This window comes from Mobula hypostoma, chromosome 12 (assembly GCF_963921235.1).
Source record: "Mobula hypostoma chromosome 12, sMobHyp1.1, whole genome shotgun sequence".
Taxonomy (NCBI): domain Eukaryota; kingdom Metazoa; phylum Chordata; class Chondrichthyes; order Myliobatiformes; family Myliobatidae; genus Mobula; species Mobula hypostoma.
Genome location: NC_086108.1, coordinates 113,774,560 through 113,799,708, shown reverse-complemented (window position 1 = coordinate 113,799,708; position 25,149 = coordinate 113,774,560). Strand labels below are relative to the sequence as shown.

At 43.9% G+C, this 25,149-nt stretch overlaps 1 protein-coding gene across 1 annotated transcript in view; it reads left to right on the top strand.

The window, feature by feature from the left end:
• Window positions 1-25,149, top strand: part of msh4 (mutS homolog 4) — a 256,979-nt gene that overhangs the window by 103,155 nt on the left and 128,675 nt on the right. The window contains exon 6 of the mRNA XM_063063470.1: window positions 4,782-4,955. Coding sequence (XP_062919540.1) covers window positions 4,782-4,955 — 174 coding nt within the window. The remainder of the gene's footprint in view (window positions 1-4,781; window positions 4,956-25,149) is intronic.

The following is a 25,149-nucleotide window of genomic DNA, read 5'->3' as shown; positions in this document are numbered from 1 at the left end:
AGAGATTGCTGAGCCTCTGGCTAGGATTTTTATGTCCTCGTTGTCCACGGGAATGGTACCGGAGGATTGGAGGGAGGCGAATGTTGTTCCCTTGTTCAAAAAAGGTAGTAGGGATAGTCCTGGTAATTATAGACCAGTGAGCCTTACGTCTGTGGTGGGAAAGCTGTTGGAAAAGATTCTTAGAGATAGGACCTATAGGCATTTTGAGAATCATGGTCTGATCAGGGACAGTCAGCATGGCTTTGTGAAGGGCAGATCGTGTCTAACAAGCCTGATAGAGTTCTTTGAGGAGGTGACCAGGCATATAGATGAAGGTAGTGCAGTGGATGTGATCTATATGGATTTTAGTAAGGCATTTGACAAGGTTCCACACGGTAGGCTTATCCAGAAGGTTAGAAGGCATGGGATCCAGGGAAGTTTGGCCAGGTGGATTCAGAATTGGCTTGCCTGCAGAAGGCATCGGGTGGTGGTGGAGGGAGTACATTCAGATTGGAGGATTGTGACTAGTGGTGTTCCACAAGGATCTGTTCGGGAACCTCTACTTATCGTGATTTTTATTAACGACCTGGATGTGGGGGTAGAAGGGTGGGTTGGCAAGTTTGCAGACGACACAAAGGTTGGTGGTGTTGTAGATAGTGCAGAGGATTGTCAAAGATTGCAGAGAGACATTGATAGGATGCAGAAGTGGGCTGAGAAGTGGCAGATGGAGTTGAACCCGGAGAAGTGTGAGGTGGTACACTTTGGAAGGACAAACTCCAAGGCAGAGTACAAAGTAAATGGCAGGATACTTGGTAGTGTGGAGGAGCAGAGGGATCTCGGGGTACATGTCCACAGATCCCTGAAAGTTGCCTCACAGGTGGATAGGGTAGTTAAGAAAGCTTATGGGGTGTTAGCTTTCATAAGTCGAGGGATAGAGTTTAAGAGTCACGATGTAATGATGCAGTTCTATAAAACTCTGGTTAGGCCACACTTGGAGTACTGTGTCCAGTTTTGGTCACCTCACTATATGAAGGATGTGGAAGCATTGGAAAGGGTACAGAGGAGATTTACCAGGATGCTGCCTGGTTTAGAGAGTATGCATTATGATCAGAGATTAAGGGAGCTAGGGCTTTACTCTTTGGAGAGAAGGAGGATGGGAGGAGACATGATAGAGGTGTACAAGATAATAAGAGGAATAGATAGAGTGGATAGCCAGCGCCTCTTCCCCAGGCCACCACTGCTCAATACAAGAGGACATGGCTTCAAGGTAAGGGGTGGGAAGTTCAAGGGGGATATTAGAGGAAGGTTTTTTACTCAGAGAGTGGTTGGTGCGTGGAATGCACTGCCTGAGTCAGTGGTGTAGGCAGATACACTAGTGAAATTTAAGATACTACTAGACAGGTATATGGAGGAATCTAAGGTGGGGGCTTATATGGGAGGCAGGGTTTGAGGGTCGGCACAACATTGTGGGCCGAAGGGCCTGTACTGTGCTGTACTATTCTATGTTCTATGTTCTATATAAAAACAACCAAACATTTATTAAACATGGATAAACAGTAAGGAAAAATCAAACGAAATCTTTAACAGAAAGTTAACCGTTATGCAGCTGTTCACCAAATCGTCACTCGGCATTGGTTCTTAAAGCGTTAAATGCGAAAACAGTTCTTAAAACGATAAGGTGAGATATAGTTCTTAAAATGGTAAATTCAAAAGTGCAACAGATTTATACATTCAATTGGGACAGACTTCTCTGGAGAGGAATTTCTTCATTGACGTGACTTCCCTGCTGGTTCTGTCTAAAGGATTCACGATGCAGTGAATAAACAGTTTAAAACAACTGACTATAAATTTCTTTTAGAGAGAGCAAACCTTTGCATGAACTCTTTTCTCTTTTGGCAAGAGTTATCTCGATGCAGGTCGCTACTCCTTCAATGAGGACTCAATAAGGTCGATCCTTTGTTAAACTGCCACATGATGCCGACTCCATTCAATCCTTCGAGTTCTGTACTTCGATAAAGTCTTTACTCCCCCGACTACTACTGGAATAGGGTAAATCAGCACATCTAGCAAAAATTTCCAATCCAATAATATTATATCTTGCAACAGAACGCAACGCTCCGTTTTAAAAATGAAACTGTGTCATAAAAACAAACACGCAACAGAAACAGAGACACAGCACATTCTACCTGGAAATCTACAAACTAAAAAACTAACTGCGTCATCTGGGGTCGACCCTTATAATACCCATAGTGTACATGTCATCAGGTGACCTCACATCGGCGGGAAAATTGCATCAGGTGACCTCCAAAAGACCATTACATCATTCTTCCAAAAAAAAATCACAGATCTCCTTGAGCACGTAACAACACCGACTGGGGTCTGCAATTGAGGAACCAATTGCACAAGGAAGTGTTGAGGCCAAGATCTTGAAGTTTCTTGATTAGTTTTGAAGGGATGATGGTATTGAATGCTGTGTTGCAGTTGATAAAGAGTATCTTTGATATACGTATCTTTGCTGTGTAGATGTTCCAGGGTTGAGTGAGGAGCCAATGCGATGGCATCTGCTGTTGACCTGATGCTCTGGTAGGTAAATTGGAGTGCATCCAAGTTGCATCTCAGGCAGGAGTTTGTATGTTTAATCATTAGCCTCTCAAAATGCTTCGTCACGGTGAATGTAAGTGCAACAGGAGTATACTCACGAGGCAACTTTCAGTCCTGATGAAGAGTCTTGGTCCGATATGTCAGTTGTTTAGTCTTTCCCATAGATGCTGCCTGGCCTGCTGAGTTCCGCCAGCATTTTGTGTGTGCTACCACATCCTTCTTAGGCACCAGTATATCTGAAGTCTACTTAAAGCAGGTGGGTACCTCAGACTGCCGAAGCAAGAGGTTAAAGATCCCCGTGAACTCTCCAGCCAGTTGATCACAACAGGTTTTTAGTACCTGGCTATGTACCTCATCTGGGTCAGATACTTTTCGTGGGTTCACCCTCCTGAAGGCTGCTTGCATCTTGGCCTCAGGGACTGAAAGCGCATGATCATCAGAGACTGTGGGAGTTCGTGATGGTTCCTCCAAGTTTTAACGGTCAAAGCAAGCATAGAAGGCGTTGAGCTCATCTGGAAATGAAACCCTGTTGTTGCCTATGTTACTGGAACTTTATAAGGTAATAATATCTAAGCCCTGCCACAACTCTCGAGCATCCTTCATTGATTCAAGCTTAGTCTGAAGTTGCCATTTCACCCATGAGATGGCTTCCAGAGATCTTAACTGAACCTCTTGTAACTTACTTTGTCACCAGACTTGAATGCTTTTGACCTGGCCCTCATGAGAATGCGGATCTCGTGGTTCATCCAGGGCTTCTAGTTGGGGAAGACTCTGAATAATTTTGTGGGGACACACTTGTCTACACAGTTTTAATGAAGTCCATGACAACCATGGTGTATTCATTCAGATCCACTGGTTAGTCCTTGAACATGGCCCCATCCACTGAATCAAAGCAATCCCCTAACCCCTCCTCTGCCTCCTGTGACCACCTTTTTGTTGTCCATGATATTGTGTGTGGTGTACCACAGAGATCAATTCTTGGCCCATTGTTGTTCTCTCTACCTGCTCTCATTAGGTCAGATTATTTCAAAACACAATGTGAATTACCAGAGTTATGCCGACGACATACAATTGTATTTGTCAATTATGCCAGATGACCCTGAGGCTCTAAATCCTCTGGTCTGATGCTTTACTAGCTTTACAGTATGGATGAGTTTGAATTTCCACAAACTAAGTCAGAAAAAACGAATATTGGTACCAGTAAGAAGTGTGAATTTTAGAAATTCACTTGATCATCTGGCCTTACGAATCAAATCAGAAGTAAGGAATTCAAATCTTATTGTTAGCTCTGAGCTAAATTTCAAATCACATATTAACCATAATTATTAAGACGACATTTAAGGAACATTGAAGAGTTCGATTTCTTATGGCATCTCAAAGTGCCGAAAAACTGATACACACTTTTGTTTTTAGCTGATTCGACTACTGTAATGCACTCTTTTCAGGCCAGATCAGCCTAAGAAAGATATAAATCAGCTGCAGCTTATTGAAAATGCAGCAGCAAAAATCTTAACCAAAAAAAAAGAAAATCTTAGCATATTTCACTAGGTTTGGCATCGTTACATTAGCTGCCTGTGTCCTTTGGGGTCAATTTTAAAATACTCTTAATTGTATATAAGGCTTTGAATAATCTAGCTTTTGGAGTGTGTATTCCCTTACATCCCTCATCGTAATCTTAGATCTTCAAATACTGGTTAGCTTAGTTTTCCTTGAGCCAAGCATATAAAAACTTGTGAGGCGGACTTTTGCTCTTACGCAACAAAAATCTGGAATACTCTACCGACTGAGGTATGCCAGGCCAGTACTGTGGAATGTTTCAAAACACTTTTGAAAACCTAATTTAATTTGGCCTATTTATAGGATTACTTAATGCCTGTTGATGTTGATTATGTTTATATAATTTTGTATATTCTATTACATTTTATTCTGTGTTATGTTTGTCTTATGATTTTTAATTTTGCTTTATATTTTTCTGACTATATTAAATTATCTTTACAAACTATGTAAAATTTTGATCCTGCAATTTAATGTATGAAAGGTGCTATATAAATGGTTATTATTATATTATTAATGAAAGGTTGGCAGAACATTGTGCACCAAAGGTCCTGTATTTCGGTCTAGTGTTCTATGTTCTATGTTCCACAAGGCGAGAACTGGAAGAATGCAAGATTCATTTGACAATTTTTCTATTACTTTTGCAGATACTACAGTCTGGCAGCAGCTGCAGCCTTGCTGAAGTATGTTGAGTTCATACAGAATACGGTTTATGCTCCAAAATCCCTGAAAGTTGTCTTCAAGGGGAGTGAACAAACTGCAATGATCGATTCAGCCTCTGCTCAGCACCTTGAACTGACCATTAACAACAGGGATCCCAGGTATCTATATGAAGGAACAATCAGTGACAGTGAAATAACAAATAATTTATGTTGTATTTTTGTTTTGTCTAAATTCATAGAGCTTGAGGATAGTGTAGCACAGACAGGAGCTATTTGGGGAAACACTGGCTTTTTCCTTATATATCCTTGTCCACAGTCATATATCTCTGATATTTCACTGTATCAATTTGCTATTAGTATGCTGGCCTTTATAAATCAGAGCATTGAGTATAGTAGTTGGGATGTAATGTTAAAATTGTACAAGGCATTGGTAAGGCCAAATTTGGAGTATTGTGTACAGTTCAGGTCACCGAATTGTAGGAAAGATGTTAACAAAATAGAGAGAGTACAGAGAAGATTTACTAGAATGTTACCTGGGTTTCATCAGCTAAGTTACAGAGAAAGGTTGAACAAGTTGGGTCTTTATTCTTTGGAACGTAGAAGGTTGAGGGGGGACTTGATAGAGGTATTCAAAATTATGAGGTGGATAGATAGAGTTGACATAGATAGACTTTTTCCATTGAGAGTGGGGGAGATTCAAACAAGAGGACATGAGTTGAGAGTTAAAGGGCAAAAGTTTAGGGGTAACATGAGGGGGAACTTCTTTACTCAGAGAGTGGTAGCTGTGTGGAACGAGCTTCCAGCAGAAGTGGTTGAGGCAGGTTCGATGTTGTTGTTTAAAGTTAAATTGGATAGCTATATGGACAGGAAAGGAATGGAGGGTTATGGGCTGAGTGCAGGTCGGTGGAACTAGGTGAGAGTAAGTGTTTGGCACGGATTAGAGGGGCCGAGATGGCCTATTTTCGTGCTGTAACTGTTATATGGTTATATTATTATCACAGTTACTAAGATACGGTGAAAATCATCTGTTTGCATACCATCCAGACAGATCATGGCAAACATGAGTATATCAAAGATGCAGAATATTGCTAAATTGGTTTAAATTTCAAAATTAGTTTATTATTGTTGCATGTACTGAGGTACACTGGATAAACTTGTGTACTGTTCATACAGATCATTTCATTACACAGTGCATTGAGACAATACAATGGTAAAACAATGAGTTGCAAGGTCATACTGAGGTAGGTTGGAAGGTCAAGAGTCCATTCTCTCATACTAGGGGACCATTCAATAAAATAACAGTGGGATAAAAGAGGTCCTTGAGCCTGGAGGTTCGTATTTTCAGGCTTTCGTATTTTCTGCCTGAAGGGCTGAAGGGAGGGGGTAGAAGAGAGCATACCCAGGGTGAGCGGGGTCTTTGATTTTGCTGGTTGGTTTACTGAGAACTGTAGACAGTTCATGACTGGTTCCTGAGCTGTGTCCACACATCTCTGCAGTTTCTTCTGGTAAGATGGTGCACTTGGTCATAGTGGTCCCTCTGGGTCCAAATGTTCATCTTTTAAATCTTTTTATAATGGCAGGAGATGCTGGGTATTAAGAACATCAAGCACTGCGGGTCTGCCCCATCAGCTGGTTGCTCAATAGCAGTGGAGCTGGAGGTGTCGCAGCTTGCTACATCCACCCAAGGAGGAAGGCAGTGCACGGAAGTGGTGTGCAGTCCAACAAATGCTGCAAGTGATTGTCTTGGACATTTTTCTGGTGATTGCAAAACCCTGTTGGACATTGATAATGTAGAATACTGCAGGTCTGGTTCACTGGTTCATCGGTAAGACTGATCGTGGGGGAGCTGCGTGACCTCGGTTTTTGCGTTTATCAGGTCCTCATGCTGTGGAGATACATGTTGTAGCCTCCCAGGGGAGGAGCTGCTGTTGGTGACACGGCATGGTTGGTTTGGGGGCTGGCCCCTCCCATCGGTGCTGCCCTCCAGTGTTTGCTTGGTGGAAGGCAAGCGGGATTGCATTTGTCTGTGGCTGCACTTGCACGTGATGAGGAACTGCTGTGGGTTTGTTCTTGCAGAAATGTGACTCCAGGTCAACACCCCATGAAGCATCAATTTACAGGCCATGTTGCTCAGGCATGGGCTATATTATTTACATTTTTGTGTGACTGTATGTTTTACTGCTATTGTAACTATATGTGCTAAATGTGCCTTGTGCTGTTGGTACTGTGTTTTACTCCTTGGCCCCAGATGAACATTGTTTTGTTTAGCTATATACATGGGTTTGGTTGAATGATAATTAAACTTGAACATGAATTTGATCTTTGATCATGTTATAGCGAACTTAATGTTTCAGTTACAGGGAAAGGGCAGTGCTGGTAGACTGGGAGGCCAAGAATTCATTCCTTACTGAAATTTCTACTAAATGTACTTCAATTTCACTTCTGACTATTGTAATTATCACAATAATTCACTATCTAAAACTAAATTAGAAAACTACATATACTAGAAATCTAAAATGAAAAAAAAACGAACTGCTGGAAATACATTGATGACATTGGTGCTGCTTCATGCACTAATGAAGAGCTCATCAATTTAATCAACTTTGCCTCTAACTTCCACCCAGCCCTTAAATTCACTTGGTCCGTTTCTGACACCACCCTCCCCTTTCTTGATTTCTGTCTCCATCTCTGCAGACAAACTGTTGACTCAACATCTTTTATAAATCTACTGATTCCTACAGTTATCTTGATTATACCTCTTCCCACCATCTCCTGTTAAAATGCTACTCCCTTTTCTCAGTTCGTATTTATCCGCCACATCTATTCCAGGATATGGCTTTCCTTCTCAGGACATCAGAGATATCCTCCTCCTTCAAAGAACTGTGTTTACCTTCCTCCACTACAGATGCTGCCCTCATCCACATCTCCTCCATTTCTCGAATATCCACACTCACCCCATCTTCCTGCCACCTTAACAGTGATAGAGTTCTTGTCCTTACCTACCACTCCATGAGCCTCTGCATCCAACACAGCATCCTCCGCATTCTGCTATCTCCAAAGGGATTCCGCCACTGAACATGATCTTCCCTCTGCTTTCCTCAGGGATTACTCTCTCCCTGATTCTCTTGTCTCTCTCCCAGCACTTATCCCAACAAGCGGCCAAAGTGCTAAACTTGCCAGTTAACCTCCTTCCTCTTCTCTTTTCAGGGCCCCAAACAGTCCTTCCAGGTGAGGCAACACTTCATGTGCAATTCAGCTGGGGTCATCTATTGTGTCCAGTGTACCCAGTGTGGCCTCCTCTGCATTGATGAGACCTGTTGTAAATTAGGGAACTGCTTTGTTGAGCACCTCTGCTTCATCTGCCAAAAGCGGAACTTCCCGATGGTCAAATATTTTAATTCCAAATCACATTCTGACATGCCAACCCATGGCCTCCTTCTGGGCCAAGATGAGGCCACCCTCAGGGTGGAGAGTAACATCTTACATTCCATCTGGGTAGCCTCCAAACTGATAGCAGGAATATTGATTTCTCCTTGTGTCTTAAAAAAAACTCCCTCCCCTTCTCCTCTTCTTCTATTACTGACTCTAGCCTCTTATACCTGCCTACCGCTTTACTGGATCCTCTCCTCCTTCCCTTTCTCCTACGGTCAACTCTCCTCTCCAAACAGATTCCTTCCTCTCCAGACCATTATCTTTCTGATCCACCTATCTTCACCTATCACCTTCTAGCTATCTTCCTTCCCCTCTTCCCCACCTTTACGTTCTGGCATCTTCCCCTTCCTTTCCAGTGTTGAAGATGGGTCTTGGCCTGAAATGTTGTCTGTTTAATCATTTGCAGATATGCGCTCTGACTTACTGAGTTCCTCCAGCATTTTGTGGTGCTCTGGATTTCCAGCATCTGCAGGTTTCCTTGTGTTTATGATTTGTTATAAATGCACAGAACATAGAATAGTACAGCACAGTACAGGCCCTGAGGCCCACAATGTTGTGCCGACCCTTAAACTCTGCCTCCTATATAACCCTCCCCCCGCACCTTAAATTCCTCCATATACCTGTCTAGTAGTCTCTTAAATTTCACTAGTGTATCTGCCTCCACCACTGACTCAGGCAGTGCATTCCACGCACCAACCACTCTCTGAGTAAAAAACCTTCCTCTAATATCCCCCTTGAACTTCCCACCCCTTACCTTAAAGCCATGTCCTCTTGTATTGAGCAGTGGGGCCCTGGAGAAGAGGCACTGGCTGTCTACTCTATCTGTTCCTCTTAATACCTTGTATACCTCTATCATGTCTCCTCTCATCCTCCTTCTCTCTAGAGAGTAAAGTCCTAGCTCCCTTAATCTCTGATCATAATGCATACTCTCTAAACCATGCAGTATCCTGGTAAATCTCCTCTGTACCCTTTCCAATGCTTCCACATCCTTCCTATAGTGAGGTGACCAGAACTGGACACAGTACTCCAAGTGTGGCCTAACCAGAGTTTTATAGAGCTGCATCATTACCTTGCGACTCTTAAACTCTGTCCTTTGACTTATGAAAGCTAACACTCCATAAGGTTTCTTAACTACCCTATCTACCTGTAAGGCAACTTTCAAGGATGTGTGGACATGTACCCCCAGATCCCTCTGCTCCTCCACACTACCAAGCATCCTGCCATTTACTTTGTACTCTGCCTTGGAGTTTGTCCTTCCAAAGAGTACCACCTCACGCTTTTTCGGGTTGGACTCCATCTGCCTCGTCTCAGCCCACTTCTGCATCCTATCAATGTCTCTCTGCAATCTTCGACAATCCTCTACACTATCCACAACACCGCCAACCTTTGCGTCATCTGCAAACTTGCCAACCCACCCTTCACATCGAGGTTGTTAATAAAAATCATGAAAAGTAGAGGTCCCAGAACCAATCCTTGTGGGACACCACTAGTCACAACCCTCCAATCCGAATGTACTCCCTCCACCATGACCCTCTGCTTTCTGCAGGCAAGCCAATTCTGAATCCACCTGGCCAAACTTCCTTGGATCACATGCCTTCTGACTTTCTGAATAAGCCTACCGTATGGAACATAGTGTATGTGAGCCCTGTAAGATTTCATTGCTAATGTAATGGCCTCCCTGTAATGTTCTACTGCTAAGGAAATGGTTTCTCTGTAGCAGCAATGTTTGGGTTATGATTAGAGATAACGGGGGCTTTGGAATGTATGCTGCCAATTAGAGGCATGTTGTTCTTTCTTGTGGGTCTGGGAGCAGGGATTTTGCAGTCTTTTGTTGGTGAGAGATGAAGAGGGAAAACATGAATGGAACGAGTTGGTAGACTGCCGGACAGAGTGGACCTGGAACGAGGGTCGGAGGTCGATGGGAGATGAATGGACGCAATCCGTGAACTCCAACGTGCACATTAGACTGTTTCATTAAAATGGGCCCTTTCTCTTTTTATTTTCTTTACTAACCCTGTAATCAGATTAAGATTTGTAAAGTTCAGTTGTTTAATTGCATATGGCAGGAGTCCCCAGCCTTTTTTGCACCGCAGACCGGACCAGTTTAATATAGACAATATTCTTACGGACCGGCTGACGGAGGGATGGGGGGTGTTGAAGTAGGGTTAAACTCACCTCAGCGTGTCTTTTACAGTTAGAGTTGCCAACTTTCTCACTCCCAAATGAGGGACAAAAGTAGCAGTCAAATCCCGGGACACTTTATCCCAGAAAAGACTACCATGACCATGAAGTCTTACGCAGGCACCTGTGTGCGCATGCGTGACGTGCGCATGTGATGTGCGCATGCGCGTCCGTGTCGATTTTTTTTCTCCCACAAGTCGGTTTTACCTTCATCTTCCCAACTATACTGTACATACATTATTTCTACTTTATATAGGCTGTGTATTTATCATATCATTCCTGCTTTTACTATACATTAGTGTTATTTATTTTCGGTTTTATGTGTTATTTGGTAGGCTATTTTTTGGGTCCGGGAATGCTCAAAAATTTTTCCCATATAAATTAATGCTAGTTGCTTTTTCACTTCATGCCATTTCGGCACGAAAGGTTTCATAGGAACGCTCTACCTTAGCGGGGGAGATACGGGACAAACCAAATTAGCCCAATATACGGGATGTCCCGGCAAATATGGGACAGTTGTCAATCCTATGTTCAAGTTCAACAGTGCGTGATAGGGAATGAGGAAAGGTGAAGCTGATTCATATCGTTTCCTCACGGCCTGGTAGCACGTGCTTTGCGGCCCGGTATCGGTCCGCGGCCCGGTGGTTGGGGACCGCTGGCAGATGGTGTACTGTCTGATATTTTGCGGTTCGGATTTATAACTGGGCAACACATCACGCAGCATCCACACAAATGAGATTTCTTAGTTTGGCTGGGCCAGAGGCTGTCTTCTCCTAGACAAACACGTGCTAGCCGAACCTCAGGGTTACATGTAAAAAGTGAAACAGAGAAAATACTTTGCGTTGAGAGCCTATCTTCAGAATTAGTACAGAGGAAACAGTTTTGAGCTGCAGAGAAGGTAGGAGAGGGGAATGTGGATGAATTGGACAAAGGAGGAGTTTCTGGGCCAGCATTGCTGGATAAGTTGCCCATATGGTTGTTGAGAGAATAGGGACAGTTAGAAAGAGAAATGAACAAAATCTACTAATCAAGTTCAGTTAGAGAGAAAGAACACAGACAAAGTGCCATAGAATTTTTGAAATAGTGCTGTTGGTGTGAAGCTACTTCCGATATATACAGAAATTTTCATCACTTTTAGAGTCATAGTCGCAGAGCACAGAAACTGACTCTTCAGCCCATCTAGTCCATGCCATAATGTTATTTCCATGTGTGAGGCAAGGCATTTTAGTATCCAACCCTTCTATCCACTGCTGCCACTCCAATTTTCTCCGCAACTTTGAACAAATTTGTGTATTTTCTTCCCCAGTTCTATCTGTTTTTACCTGTTTCTTTCTCCACAGATGCTGCCTCGCCTGCTGAGTCTTTTCAGATACTAAGCACTAGACACTAGAATACTACAGCACAGTACAGGTCCTTCGGCCCTCGATGTTGTGCCGACGCATATATTCCTTAAAAAAAAGTACTAAACCCACACTACCCCGTAATCCTCTATTTTTCTTTCATCCATGTGCCTGTCCAAGAGGCTCTTAAATACCCCTAATGTTTTAGCCTCTACCACCATCCCTGGCAAGTCATTCCAGGCACTCACAACCCTCTGTGTAAAAAAAACTTACCCCTGATGTTTCCTCTAAACTTCCCTCCCTTAACTTTGTACATATGCCCTCTGGCGTTTGCTATTCCTGCCCTGGGAAACAGGTACTGGCTATCCACCCTATCTATGCCTCTCATAATCTTGTAGACCTCTATCAAGTCCCCTTTCATCCTCCTACGCTCCAAAGAGAAAAGTCCCAGCTCTGCTAACATTGCCTCATAAGACTTGTTTTCCAATCCAGGCAACATCCTGGTAAATCTCCTCTGCACCCTCTCCATAGCTTCCACATCCTTCCTATAATGAGGTGACCAGAACTGAACACAATACTCTAAGTGTGGTCTCACCAGAGATTTGTAGAGTTGCAATATGACCTCTCTACTCTTGAACTCAATCCCCCGATTAACGAAGCCTAGCATCCCCTAGGCCTTCTTAACTATCCTATCAACCTGTGCATCATCCTTGAGGGATGTATGGATTTGAACCCCAAGGTTCCTCTGTTCATCCACACTCTTAAGTAACTGACCATTAACCCTGTACTCAGCCTTCTGGTTTGTCCTTCCAAAATGTATCACCTCACACTTATTCGGATTGAACGCCATCTGCCATTTTTCTGCCCAACTCTGCATCCTGTATATATCCTCTTGTAACCTTCGACAACCTACAGTTCCATCCACAACTCCTCCAATCTTCGTGTCATCCACAGAATTGTCTGTATTTATTGTAAAGGAGCTCAGTTTCGCCAATTTAGATATCACATTAATTTCTAGGTGTCAGGGCTTGTATAGGAGTGAATGCAGTACAGTTTTACCATGGACTAATGGCATACAGTTTCAATTATATGTCAAGTCAAGTCAAGTCACTTTTTATTGTCATTTCGACCATACTGGTACAGTACACTTTAAAAACAAGACAACATTTTTCAGGACCATGGTTCTACATGAAACAATATAAAAACTACACTGAACTACGTAAAACAACACAAGAACTACACTAGACTACAGACCTACCCAGGACTGCAGAAAGTGCACAAAATAGTGCAGGCATTACAATAAATAATAAACAAAACAATAGGCACAGTAGAGGGCAGTAGGTTGGTGTCAGTCCAGGCTCTGGGTATTGATGAGTCTGATGGCTTGGGGAAAGAAACCGTTACGTAGTATGGTCGTGAGAGCCGGAATACTTTGGTGCCTTTTGCCAGATGGCAGGAGGGAGAAGAGTTTGTATAAGGGGTGCGTGGGGTCCTTCATAATGCTGTTTGCTTTAGGGACGCAGCGTGTGGTGTAAATGTCTGTAATGGCGGGAAGAGAGACCCCGATGATCTTCTCAGCTGACCTCACAATCCGCTGCAGGGTCTTGAGATCCGAGATGGTGCAACTTCTGAACCAGGCAGTGATGCAGCTACTCAGGATGCTCTCAATACAACCTCTGTAGAATGTGGTGAGGATGGGGAGTGGGAGATGGACTTTTCTCAGCCTTCACAGAAAGTAGAGACGCTGCTGGGCTCTGCTATGGAGCTGGTGTTCAGAAGACCAGGTGAGATTCTCCGCCAGGTGAGTACCAAGAAACTTGGTACTCTTAACGACCTCGATGGAGGAGTCGTCAATGTTCAGTGGAGAGTGGTCGCTCTGTGTCCTCCTGAAGTCCACAACCATCTCTTCTGTTTCAGAACATAGAATAGTACAGCACAGTACAGGCCCTTCGACCCACAATGTTGTGCCGACCCTCAAACCCTGCCTCCCATATAAGCCCCCACCTTAAATTCCTCCATGTACCTGTCTAGTAGTCTCTTAAACTTCACTAGTGTATCTGCCTCCACCACTGACTCAGGCAGTGCATTCAACACACCAACCACTCTCTGAGTAAAACACCTTCCTCTAATATCCCCCGTGAACTTCCCACCCCTTACCTTAAAACCATGTCCTCTTGTATTGAGCAGTGGTGCCCTGGGGAAGAGGTGCTGGCTATCCACTTTATCTGTTCCTCTTATTATCTTGTACACCCCTATCATGTCTCCTCTCATCCTCCTGCTCTCCAAAGAGTAAAGCCCTAGCTCCCTTAATCTCTGATCATAATGCATACTCTCTAAACCAGGCAACATCCTGGTAAGTCTCCTCTGTACCCTTTCCAATGCTTCCACATCCTTCCTATAGTGAGGCGACCAGAATTGGACACAATACTCCAAGAGTGGCCTAAACATAGTTTTATAGAGCTGCATCATTACATCGCGACTCTTAAACTCTATCCCTCGACTTAGGAAAGCTAACACCCCATTAGCTTTCTTAACTACCCTATCCACCTGTGAGGCAACTTTCAGGGATGTGCGGACATGTACCCCCAGATCCCTCTGCTCCTCCACATTACCAAGTATCCTGCCATTTACTTTGTACTCTGTCTTCTGTCTTCTGCAGGCAGGCCAATTCTGAATCCACCTGGCCAAACTTCCCTGGATCCCATGTCTTCTGACTTTCTGAATAAGCCTACCATATGGAACCTTGTCAAATGCCTTACTAAAATCCATATAGATCACATCCACTGCACTACCCTCATCTATATGCCTGGTCACCTCCTCAAAGAACTCTATCAGGCTTGTTAGACACGATCTGCCCTTCACAAAGCCATGCTGACTGTCCCTGATCAGACCATGATTCTCTAAATGCCCAGAGATCCTATCTCTAAGAATCTTTTCCGACAGCTTTCCCACCACAGACGTAAGGCTCACTGGTCTATAATTACCTGGACTATCCCTCCTACCTTTTTTGAACAAGGAGACAACATTCGCCTGCCTCCAATCCTCTGGTACCATTCCCATGGACAACGAGGACATAAAGATCCTAGCCAGAGGCTCAGCAATCTCTTCCCTCGCCTCGTGGAGCAGCCTGGGGAATATTCTGTCAGGTCCCGGGGACTTATCCGTCCTAATGTATTTTAACAACTCCAATACCTCCTCTTCCTTAATATCAACATGCTCCAGAACATCAACCTCACTCATATTGTCCTCACCTTCATCAATTTCCCTCTCATTGGTGAATACCGAAGAGAAGTATTCATTGAGGATCTTGCTCACTTCCACAGCCTCCAGGCACATCTTCTCACCTTTATCTCTAATCGGTCCTACCTTCACTCCTGTCATCCTTTTGTTCTTCACATAATTGAAGAATGCCTTGGGGTTTTCCTTTACCCTACTCGCCAAGGCCTTCTCATGCGCCCTTCTTGCTCTTCTCAGCCCCTTCTTAAGCTCCTTTCTTGCTTCCCTATATTCCTCAATAGACCCATCTGATCCTTGCTTCCTAAACCTCATGTATGCTGCCTTCTTCCACACTGACTAGATTTTCCACCTCACTTGTCACCCATGGTGCCTTCACCCTACCACTCTTTATCTTCCTCACCGGGACAAATTTATGCCTAACATCCTGCAAGAGATCCCTAAACATTGACCACATTGTCCATAGTACATTTCCCTGCAAAAACATCATCCCAATTCACACCCACAAGTTCTAGCCTTATAGCCTCATAATTTGCCCTTCCCCAATTAAAAATTTTCCTGTCCTCTCTGTGGCCGAGGAAGTCAATGGTGTCGAGTCCGAATTGACATTTGGCCAGGTTGATTGTGAGGCCGAAATCACCCAGGCGGGAGTAGAGCTGGCGGAGGTGGGACAGATGTGCCTGATGACTACTGCTGACTATGAGGATGTCGTCCAAATAGATGAACACGACTTCCGGGGTAGAGTATGGAGTGAGTTGGTGCGTGTGAGTGTGGCTCCCGATTTTTATTGAAAATCTACCTGTTTATCTTTGCCGTATGCTCGAGATAACTGGATACTTACCATTGTGAACAACGCGGGACATAGCTGGACATTGAAATGGCAAGTAGAATGTACTTTCGAAGTAAAACTGGGGAAAAAGATAGCGAAGCCTCGAGCAAGAAGGCGGATGTTACATTAATGGCGCCGTTGCACGCTGCTGGAGCTGGACCCGGACCTGCCCTACCCGCTGACTTGGAGAGGCTTCATTTAGTACTTATTACTGACATGACGCAAGCGGTGCATTCTGCCCTAAAAAGAGAACTTGAAGATGCTGTATCACCAGTGACTGCTGCCATAGAACAAATTATGTCTGCTTACGAGTCGCACGATGAACGCATTCGTGGGGTTGAAGATGGCCTGAATGATTACAGTGACCGACTGGTGAGTGCCGAAGCCGCCATTGCAGCGTTGCAGAGCGAAAACGCATTTCTGAAGGGAAAGCTAGATGACCTCGAAAATCGGTCGCGGAGATCCAATTTGAGAGTGGTCGGCATTCCTGAAAATTTGGAAGGTTCGGACCCTGTTAAATTTATGACCGAGTTTTTTGACGAAATGCTGGGGGCAGATTTTTTCCCAAGTCCTCTCGTACTTCCGCGTGCTCACCGAGTCGGACATAAACCATCCGGTGTCTCTGGAGCCAAGCAAACGAGACCAAGAATGTTCCTGGTTTGCTTTCACTCCTTTCAAGATAAGCAACGCATCATCAACAGACGGAAGCAGGAGCTGTATTTCCGCGGACACCGCGTGTTTTTTTATGAAGATTTTAGTGCGGAGCTGGGTAAAAAACGAGCAGCTTTCAAGGAGGTGAAATCCCTGCTTTACGGGAAAGGGGTCAGGTTCGGCCTCTTGTATCCCGCCCAGCTCCGGATCATGCATGAAGGTAAAAAGTATTATTTCGATACACCAGAGGCGGCCAAAGAGTTTTACCATTCGCGCTAGGGAGAAGAAGAACGAGAAGAGCAATGACTTTTTTTTAGGTTATTCGTGCAGCATTGAAGGGGCCTCATGCCGAAGCAAACTGTTAATTTTCACAATCCACTTCTTTGTTCATTTTTTCCAGTTTAATTTGTGGAACGCGATCGGGTCGAACTGCTATGCTGCCGAAACTGATTAACAAAAACTTTCAACCAGCAAAATGTAAATATTTGGGATTTATATCTCAGGTGTTTAAGTTGCCCAGTGTGTTTTTTTTTGTTTTTAATGCTTAGCTTGACCTGTGTTATCTTTAGCCTATATATTATATTAAAGGTAGTATAAGTGATAGGATAAATTTTAAGGAGGGGAGCCACCCTAAATTAGATTGAAAGTTGGGTTGTATGGGGAACGCCTTGGAAGTTTTTTGTTGGGTACTGCCTGCGATCATCCTCAATTGGGGAGGTAGATCTAGGCTTCGGGGGTTAATTGGGTTTTTTCGTTTGTGTAAAGGGGTGGGGGGAGTGTTTTGGGGGATTACCATGGCAGTTTATTCTTTTGTGTGTTGCGGATTGATCAGACTTTCTTTTCATTGTGCGTTATTGTGTGCAACTTATACCCTCGCACTGTTTTGGATTGTAGGCCCTGTGTGTCTTTTGATATGGTTAACATGAGTGCAGCTGATGGAGGCCACCCTGTGAGGTTTATTTCTTGGAATGTAAAGGGGCTTAATGGTCCGGTTAAAAGAGCTAAAGTTTTCTCTCATCTGAAACAATTAAAAGCAGATATACTATTTCTACAAGAGACACATTTAAGAGTGGAGGACCATAATAGACTTCGTAAAGCATGGATTAGTCAGGTTTTTCATTCCAGATTTAATAGTAGGTCCAGGGGGGTGGCAATATTAATCACCAAAAGAATGCAGTTCACACCATCTGATGTAATCAGTGACCCTAATGGTCGCTTTATTATAGTCTCTGGCTCTCTCTTTCAGATACCTGTTATTTTGGTAAATGTTTATGCTCCTAATTGGGACAATGTCCAATTTGCAAATAGGGTTTTGTCATTAATACCTAACCTGAATACACATAAGCTAATCTTTTCCGGAGATTTGAACTGTGCTATTGACCCACTGCTTGATAGGTCTTGCCCTAGGGGAACATTTTCTGGTATGGCAAAGGCCTTCTCGATGTTTATGCAACAAAATGGTTATATGGATCTTTGGAGATTTTTGAATCCATCAGTTAGGCAATTCTCTTTCTTCTCTCATGTTCACCACTCCTATTCCAGGCTAGACTATTTCTTTATAGATAATTCCTTGATACCTATGATTAGACAAATTGAATATACTGCTATAGTTATATCTGATCACTCGCCCGTGAAACTGGACCTATGTTTTCCTTTAAACGTTAGAGAACGGCCTCTGTGGAGACTTAACCCCCTTTTGCTTTCTAATGAGAAATTTTGTAGTTATATATCGGCTAACATTGACACATTCTTCGAGATTAACAAAACTGAGTCGGTATCGTACTCTTTACTTTGGGAAACTTTAAAAGCTTACTTGAGGGGTCAAATAATATCTTACACTTCACATGCCAATAAAGAGCGTAGGAAGGAAATGCAAGTGTTATTGAAATCTATTTGGGACCTGGATAGAAAATACTCTGAGGCACCCACTGCGGAATTATATAAAAGCCGGGTTGATTTGCAAGCGAAGTTTAATCTTCTATCTACAAACCTATCAGAACAATTAATTCTTAAGACACGTGGCCTCTATTATGAATATGGTGACAAGGCGAGCCGGCTTATGGCTCATCAGTTGAAACGTCAAGCTGCATCACGACTTATTCCTCAGGTAAGAGACATGCACCAGAACTTGACAAGCAATCCAAAAGAGATTAATAACATCTTTGCAACTTTTTATTCCTCTCTGTATGCCTCAGAGTTCCCCTCAGATAAAACAAATATGGAACGTTTTTTAGATAAATTGGAAATACCAACTCTTGAACCAGAGGAAGTGGAGAACCTAGATCGGGCTCTTGGGCAGGAAGAGATTAATAATGCCATTATGGCTATGCAGAGTGGTAAGTCCCCAGGTCCTGATGGTTATCCAATAGAATTTTATAAGAAATTTAAGGATAAGCTCACACCGGTTCTTCTAGAAGTGTTTCAGGAATCTTTGGAGAATGGCTCCTTACCCCCTTCTCTTTCACAGGCAGCTATTTCACTACTTCTTAAAAAGGACAAGGACCCGACTCAATGTGGATCATATCGCCCCGTTTCACTTTTGAATGTAGATGTGAAAATTTTGGCTAAAGTGCTTGCATGTCATTTAGAACATCCCCTTCCCAAGATAATTTCAGATGATCAAACAGGTTTTATTAAAAATCACTATTCTTTTTTTAATATCCGTCGACTGGCTGATGTGGTTTATTCACTGAGTGATTCTCCAAGTCCAGAGGTTGTTATCGCCTTGGACGTGGAGAAGGCATTTGATAGAGTGGAATGGGTATACTTATTTAGTGTTTTGGAGAAATTTGGATTTGGCAGAATATTTATAGCTTGGGTTAAGCTATTATACCACTCGCCTTCAGCGTGTATACAGACAAATTATTTTCGATCTGGCTATTTCCCATTAACACGTAGCACTCGCCAAGGCTGCCCACTGTCCCCTCTTTTGCAATTGCAATTGAGCCTCTTTCTATTGCAATTAAGTCAACTACATTATTTCAAGGTGTTAGAAGAGGGGACATGGAACACCGTGTTTCCCTATATGCTGATGACCTCTTACTTTATGTTAGCGACCCTATAGGTAGTAGTCCTGCTATTGTGTCATTAATAGGTCAGTTTGGAGCCTTCTCTGGCTATAAACTGAACTTTCAAAAAAGCAAATGCTTTCCCATTAATAACTTGGCCCTACAGATCCGATAGGAATCCTTGCCCTTTCCTTTATCTCAAGATGGTTTTGTATACCTAGGAATACATATTACTCGCTCTTTTACATCTCTGTTTGAAGCTAACTACAGGCCTCAGGTTAGCCAAATGAAGGCTGATTTCGAGAGATGGCGCAGTTTACCCCTTACTATAGCTGGGAGAATTCAGTCAGTGAAAATGACTATACTTCCTAGATTTCTCTATTTGTTTCAGTGTTTGCCAGTTTTCTTATCTAAGTTATTTTTTAAATCAGTTGATCAAGCTATAACCTCCTTTGTTTGGGAAAATAAGGTCCCAAGGGTTAATAAGCGCATTCTTCAAAGAGGTCGTGACATAGGTGGAATGGTCTTCCCAGCTTTATTCATTATTACTGGGCATCGAACATTCAAAAAGTATATTTTGGCTTCACCGGCCAGATATAATCTGGTGCCTGCTTGAGTCACGGTCTTGCCACTCCTCGTCTCTCCCAGCTTTGGTGTATTCTTCCTTACCATTGAAATCCTCTCAATTCACATCTAACCCGGTCGTGCTCTCTACCCTCAAAATTTTTAATCAATTTCGCTGCCACTATAAGTTCATATCAGCTTCAGTTTTGGGCCCCATTCATAAAAACCATTTATTTCCTCCCTCCACATTCGATTCAGCTTTTAGACAATGGGGTTTGAATGGTCTTATGCGCATTAAGGATTTGTATACTGATAACATATTTGATAGTTTTGATAACTTGCGCGGTAAGTATGGCCTTCCGCATAATCATTTTTTTAAATACCTGCAGATTCGCCACTTTGTCAAGGAAAAATTTCCCTCTTTTCCTGTTCTACCACCTGCTATGTTATGGGAAAAATTCACTCTTAGCTTTAACAATAAGGGGCTGATTTCTGAACTATACTCTCAGCTGATGTCTTTGGGAGTTCAAGATCTAAACAAAACTAAGAGTAGGTGGGAGGACGACCTCGGTATGGACCTTGCGGAAGAATATTGGGCAAAAGTATTGAATAGGGTTCATTTCTCATCATCATGTGCTAGACTGGGGCTCATACAATTCAAAGTTTTACACAGGGTACATTTAAGTAAAGCCAGACTGGCAGACATATACCCTGGGACAGACGCTGGCTGTGACAGGTGTTCCTTCTCTCCGGCTGGTTTAATACATGCATTTTGGTCATGCCCTCGGCTTGATGACTATTGGGCACTGGTTTTTAAAATTATCAGTGAGGTTTTGGGGGTGACACTGAGACCTTGCCCGCTTATAGCTGTATTTGGTGTGGCAGATGATGATTTGGGTTTAAATGCAAGCCAGTCGGATATCATTGCATTTACATCGCTATTGGCCCGTAGGAGAATTTTGCTGGTTTGGAAATCTGCCACTCCCCCAACTGCTGCTGCTTGGTTAGAAGATGTAATGTTTTTTCTGAAATTAGAAAAGATTAAATTCACTTTGAGGGGGTCTGTGAAAAAGTTCTATTCGAAATGGAGACCTTTCTTATCATATTTTGGGAGTCTTAAGGAATTACCTACTAGTTGAGGGCATTTGATTGTACTTAGGAAGTTGCCTCCCATTTAACACACTTATAATTTACCTCACAGGGTGGTTGATGAATTGTAAATATGAGTGTATTTTGGATCATCTGACATGTTGCAGATGTGTACGAGCTGTCGTATTGAAGTAGTGTGGGGGTACGGTTGTGAAATGTCCGTACTTGTATTTGTGAATTGTTGTGTTGTAGATATATTAGCTGCCATGATATGTTCGGGGAGGGCGGGTGGGGGGGAGGTTTGTTTTGGGGGTACGATACTAAAGCAAAATGGAGGAAAATGTAATCCATTATATATTCTGTATTGTGTCATTCCTTCAATAAAAATAAACAAATAGATGAACACAAAGTCCAGGTCGCGGCCTACCGCATCCATTAGTTGCTGGAACATCTGTGCAGCATTCTTCAGGCTGAAAGGCATTCAGAGGAATTTGAACAGGCTGAACAGGGTGATGAGTGCTGTTTTGAGGATGTCTTCAGGGTGTACTGGGATTTGATGGTACCCCTGGACGAGGTCTACTTTGGAAAAGATGCTTGCCCTATGCAGGTTTGCTGCAAAATCCTGTATGTGCTGCACGGGGTAGCGATCTGGAGTTGTAGCTTCGTTCAGTCTGCGGTAGTCGCCGCATGGTCTCCAGCCCCCGGCTGCTTTGGGCAGCATGTGCAAGGGGGAGGCCCATGGGCTGTCGGATCGCCATATGATCCCCAATTCCTCCATCCTCTTGAACTCCTCTTTTGCCAGGCAGAACTTGTCTCGGGGGAGCCTTCATGCGCAGGCATGGAGGGGTGGTCCCTGGGGCGGAATGTGGTGCTGTACTCCGTGTCTGGGCATGACTGCCGTGAACTGCGGTGCCAGAACCGATGAAAAGTCTGCCAGGATTCTGGTGAATTCGTTGTCAGACAGCATGATGGAGTCCAGATGTGGGGCTGGCAACTTGGCTTCACTCAGGGAGAACTTCTAGGAAGTCTTGGCATGGACCAGTCTTTTCCCTTGCAAGTCGATCCGTGGGCTTGCAAGAAGTCCTCCCCCAGGAGTGGTTGGGCCACGGTGGCCAGTGTGAAGTCCCACATGAAATGGCTGGCGCCGAACTGTAGCTGCACTGTGCAGGTGCCGTAGGTCCCGTAGGTCCGAATCGTGCTGCTGTTTGCGGCCCTCAGGGTGGGTCCTGTCTCCCTGTTGCAGGTGTCATACCCCATTGTGGGTAAGACGCTGATCTCCGCTCCGGTGTCGACCAAGAAGTGGCGTCCTGACCGTTTGTCCCAGACGTTCAAGAGGCTGTCCTAGTGGCCAGCCGCCATAGCCATTAGCGGCAGCTGGCCGTGGCGTTTCCCGGGAACTTGCAGGGTGGGTGACAACGGTGGGCTTCTGTGCCCCACCGCTGGTGGTAGAAACACCACTGTGCGTTGGCCTCCTCACTCCTGCCTCTGAGTTGTGTGCGCTCCGTTGCCGGGCCTGGTCTGGCCTGCTGTTGGGCGCGTGGCTTGGTAATCTGTCTGACGGATGCCCCGCTCTCTCGCTTGGCTTTCCACAGCACATCTGTCCGGGCCGCCACCTTCCGGGGGTCACTGAAATCTGCGTTGGCCAGCAGCAGATGTGTGTCCTCGGGCAGTTGTTCTAGGAACGCCTGCTCAAACATGAGGCAGGGCTTGTGTCCTTCAGCCAGAGCCAGCATCTCGTTCATTAATGCTGACGGCGGCCTGTCTCCCAAACCATCCAGGTGCAGCAAGCAGGCACCTCACTCACGCTGTGAGAGGTCAAAGGTCTCTAAGAGCAGCGCTTTGAATGCTGCATATTTGCCTTCTTTGGGGAGTGACTGTATGAAAACCCCAACCCGTGCGGCTGTCTCCTGGTCAAGGGAGCTCACCACGTAATAGTTACATGTGGAATCCGAAGATATCTGCCGAATCTGGAACTGGGCTTCTGCTTGGTCAAACCACAAGCGTGGTCGCAGCGTCCAGAAAGTTGGCAGTTTTAGCAAAACTGTGTGAACAGATGAAGAAGAGTCGATCATCTTTGGTCCAAATCCCATTTGGACCGTCGGGGTCACCAGTGTAGCGATGTGCGACACACAGAGCTAGCAGTAACTGCATGCAGTCGGTAAGTTGCACTGAGACTACTTTATTCAAACTTCGCGGCACAGCTTTTATGCAGTTCCCTTCCAGCCCTCTCCGGGCGGAAATGACATCAGAGGTGCATTACAAAAGTCTCTCCCCGTGCGGGGGCTATTTTGTGAGCCAGTTCGCTTGTGTAGAAAGTGGGTCACCACAGTGGCATTGGAGAGAGTCCAGAGGAGGTTCACGAGAATGATATCAAAAATGAAAGGTTTAATATATTAGGAGCATTTGATGGCTCCAGGCCTGTACTCGCTGGAGTTTATAAGAATGTTGGGAAGTATCTCATTGTAGCCTATCGCATATCGAAAGGTCTGGATAAAGTGGATATGGAGAGGATGTTTCCAATTGTGTGGGAGTCTAGGACCAGAAGGCATGGCCTCACAATAGATGGATGTTCCTTTAAAACATAGAACAGCACAGCACAGGAACAGGCTCTTTGACCCACAATGTTTTCCCGAACCAACTAAAAAGCAAATCAAAACCACCCAAACACTAATCTCTCCTACTTACACCATGTCCATAACCCTCCATCTTTTCTACATCCATCCAAACGTCTCTTAAAAGCCTCCAATGTATTTATCTCTACCACCATACCAGGCAGTACATTCCAGGCATCCATCACTCTCTGAGTGAAAAAACTTACCCTCACATTCCCTTGCATTTTTATCCCCTTTCACCCTCAATGCATGCCCTCTGGTATTAGACATTTCAGCACTGGGAAACAGATGCACTCTATCTATGCCTCTCAGAATCTTATAAACCTCTATCAGATCTTTCCTCAACTTTCCTGTTCCAGAGAAAATAATCCATGTTTATCCAACCTCTCAGGATAGCATATGCCCTCTAAACCAGGCAGTATCCTGGTAAACCTCCTCTGCACCCTCTCCAAAGCCTCAACATCCTTCTAAAAGTGGGGCAACCAGAACTGTTTGCAGTACTCCTAATCAGAATTTTATAAAGTTACAACATACCTCTTGACTTTTGAACTTATTGTCTCGACTATTGAAAGCAGTGAACTTGGATCGTAGAATCTGTCTACTCAGCAACACTGTTAAGGATCTTGCCAATCTCCTACCAAGGTGCAACACCTCATATTTATCTGGGTTAATCTCCAACTGCCATTTCTCTGCCCATATCTACAACTGGTCTCTATCATGCTGTATTCTTTATCAGTCTTCTGCACTATCCAGAACTCCTCCAATGTTGATATCATCCACAAACTTACTAACCCACCCACCTACATTTTCATCCGTGTCACTTATATACATCACAAAAGCAGAGGCCCTAGCATAGATCCCTGTGCGACACCACTAATTAGACCTCCAGCTTGAATAACTCCTTTCACCCACTACCCTCAGTTTTCTTTGTGCAAATCTTCCCAGCCAATTCACTGCAGACCCATGCATCTTCTGGATTAGCCAACCATGGGGGACTTTGTTAAATACCTTACTAAAATCCATGAAGGCAACATCCACTACCCTATCCTCATCCATCTCTCTCATCACCTTGTCAAACTCAATCAAGTTGTTAAAAGATGACCTGCTATGCACAGTCAAGTTAACTTCATTGTCATTTAACGAAATACATGTATACCGTCAAACAAGACAATGTTTCTCCTAACCAGGGTGTAAAGCACTGTAGTATACATTACACACGTAACACATTAATAATAACATATGAAGGTAAGAATGAAATCTACAGATGGATTACGTATAAATAAACAAGTTCCACAAATTAAATATTGTAAGATACAGAACAGATTAAACAGTGACACTTTGAATGCAATGCGGCAGAGAGTTCAGAAGCCTAATGGCCTGAGGGAAGAAACTGTTTGCCATCCTGATCGTTCT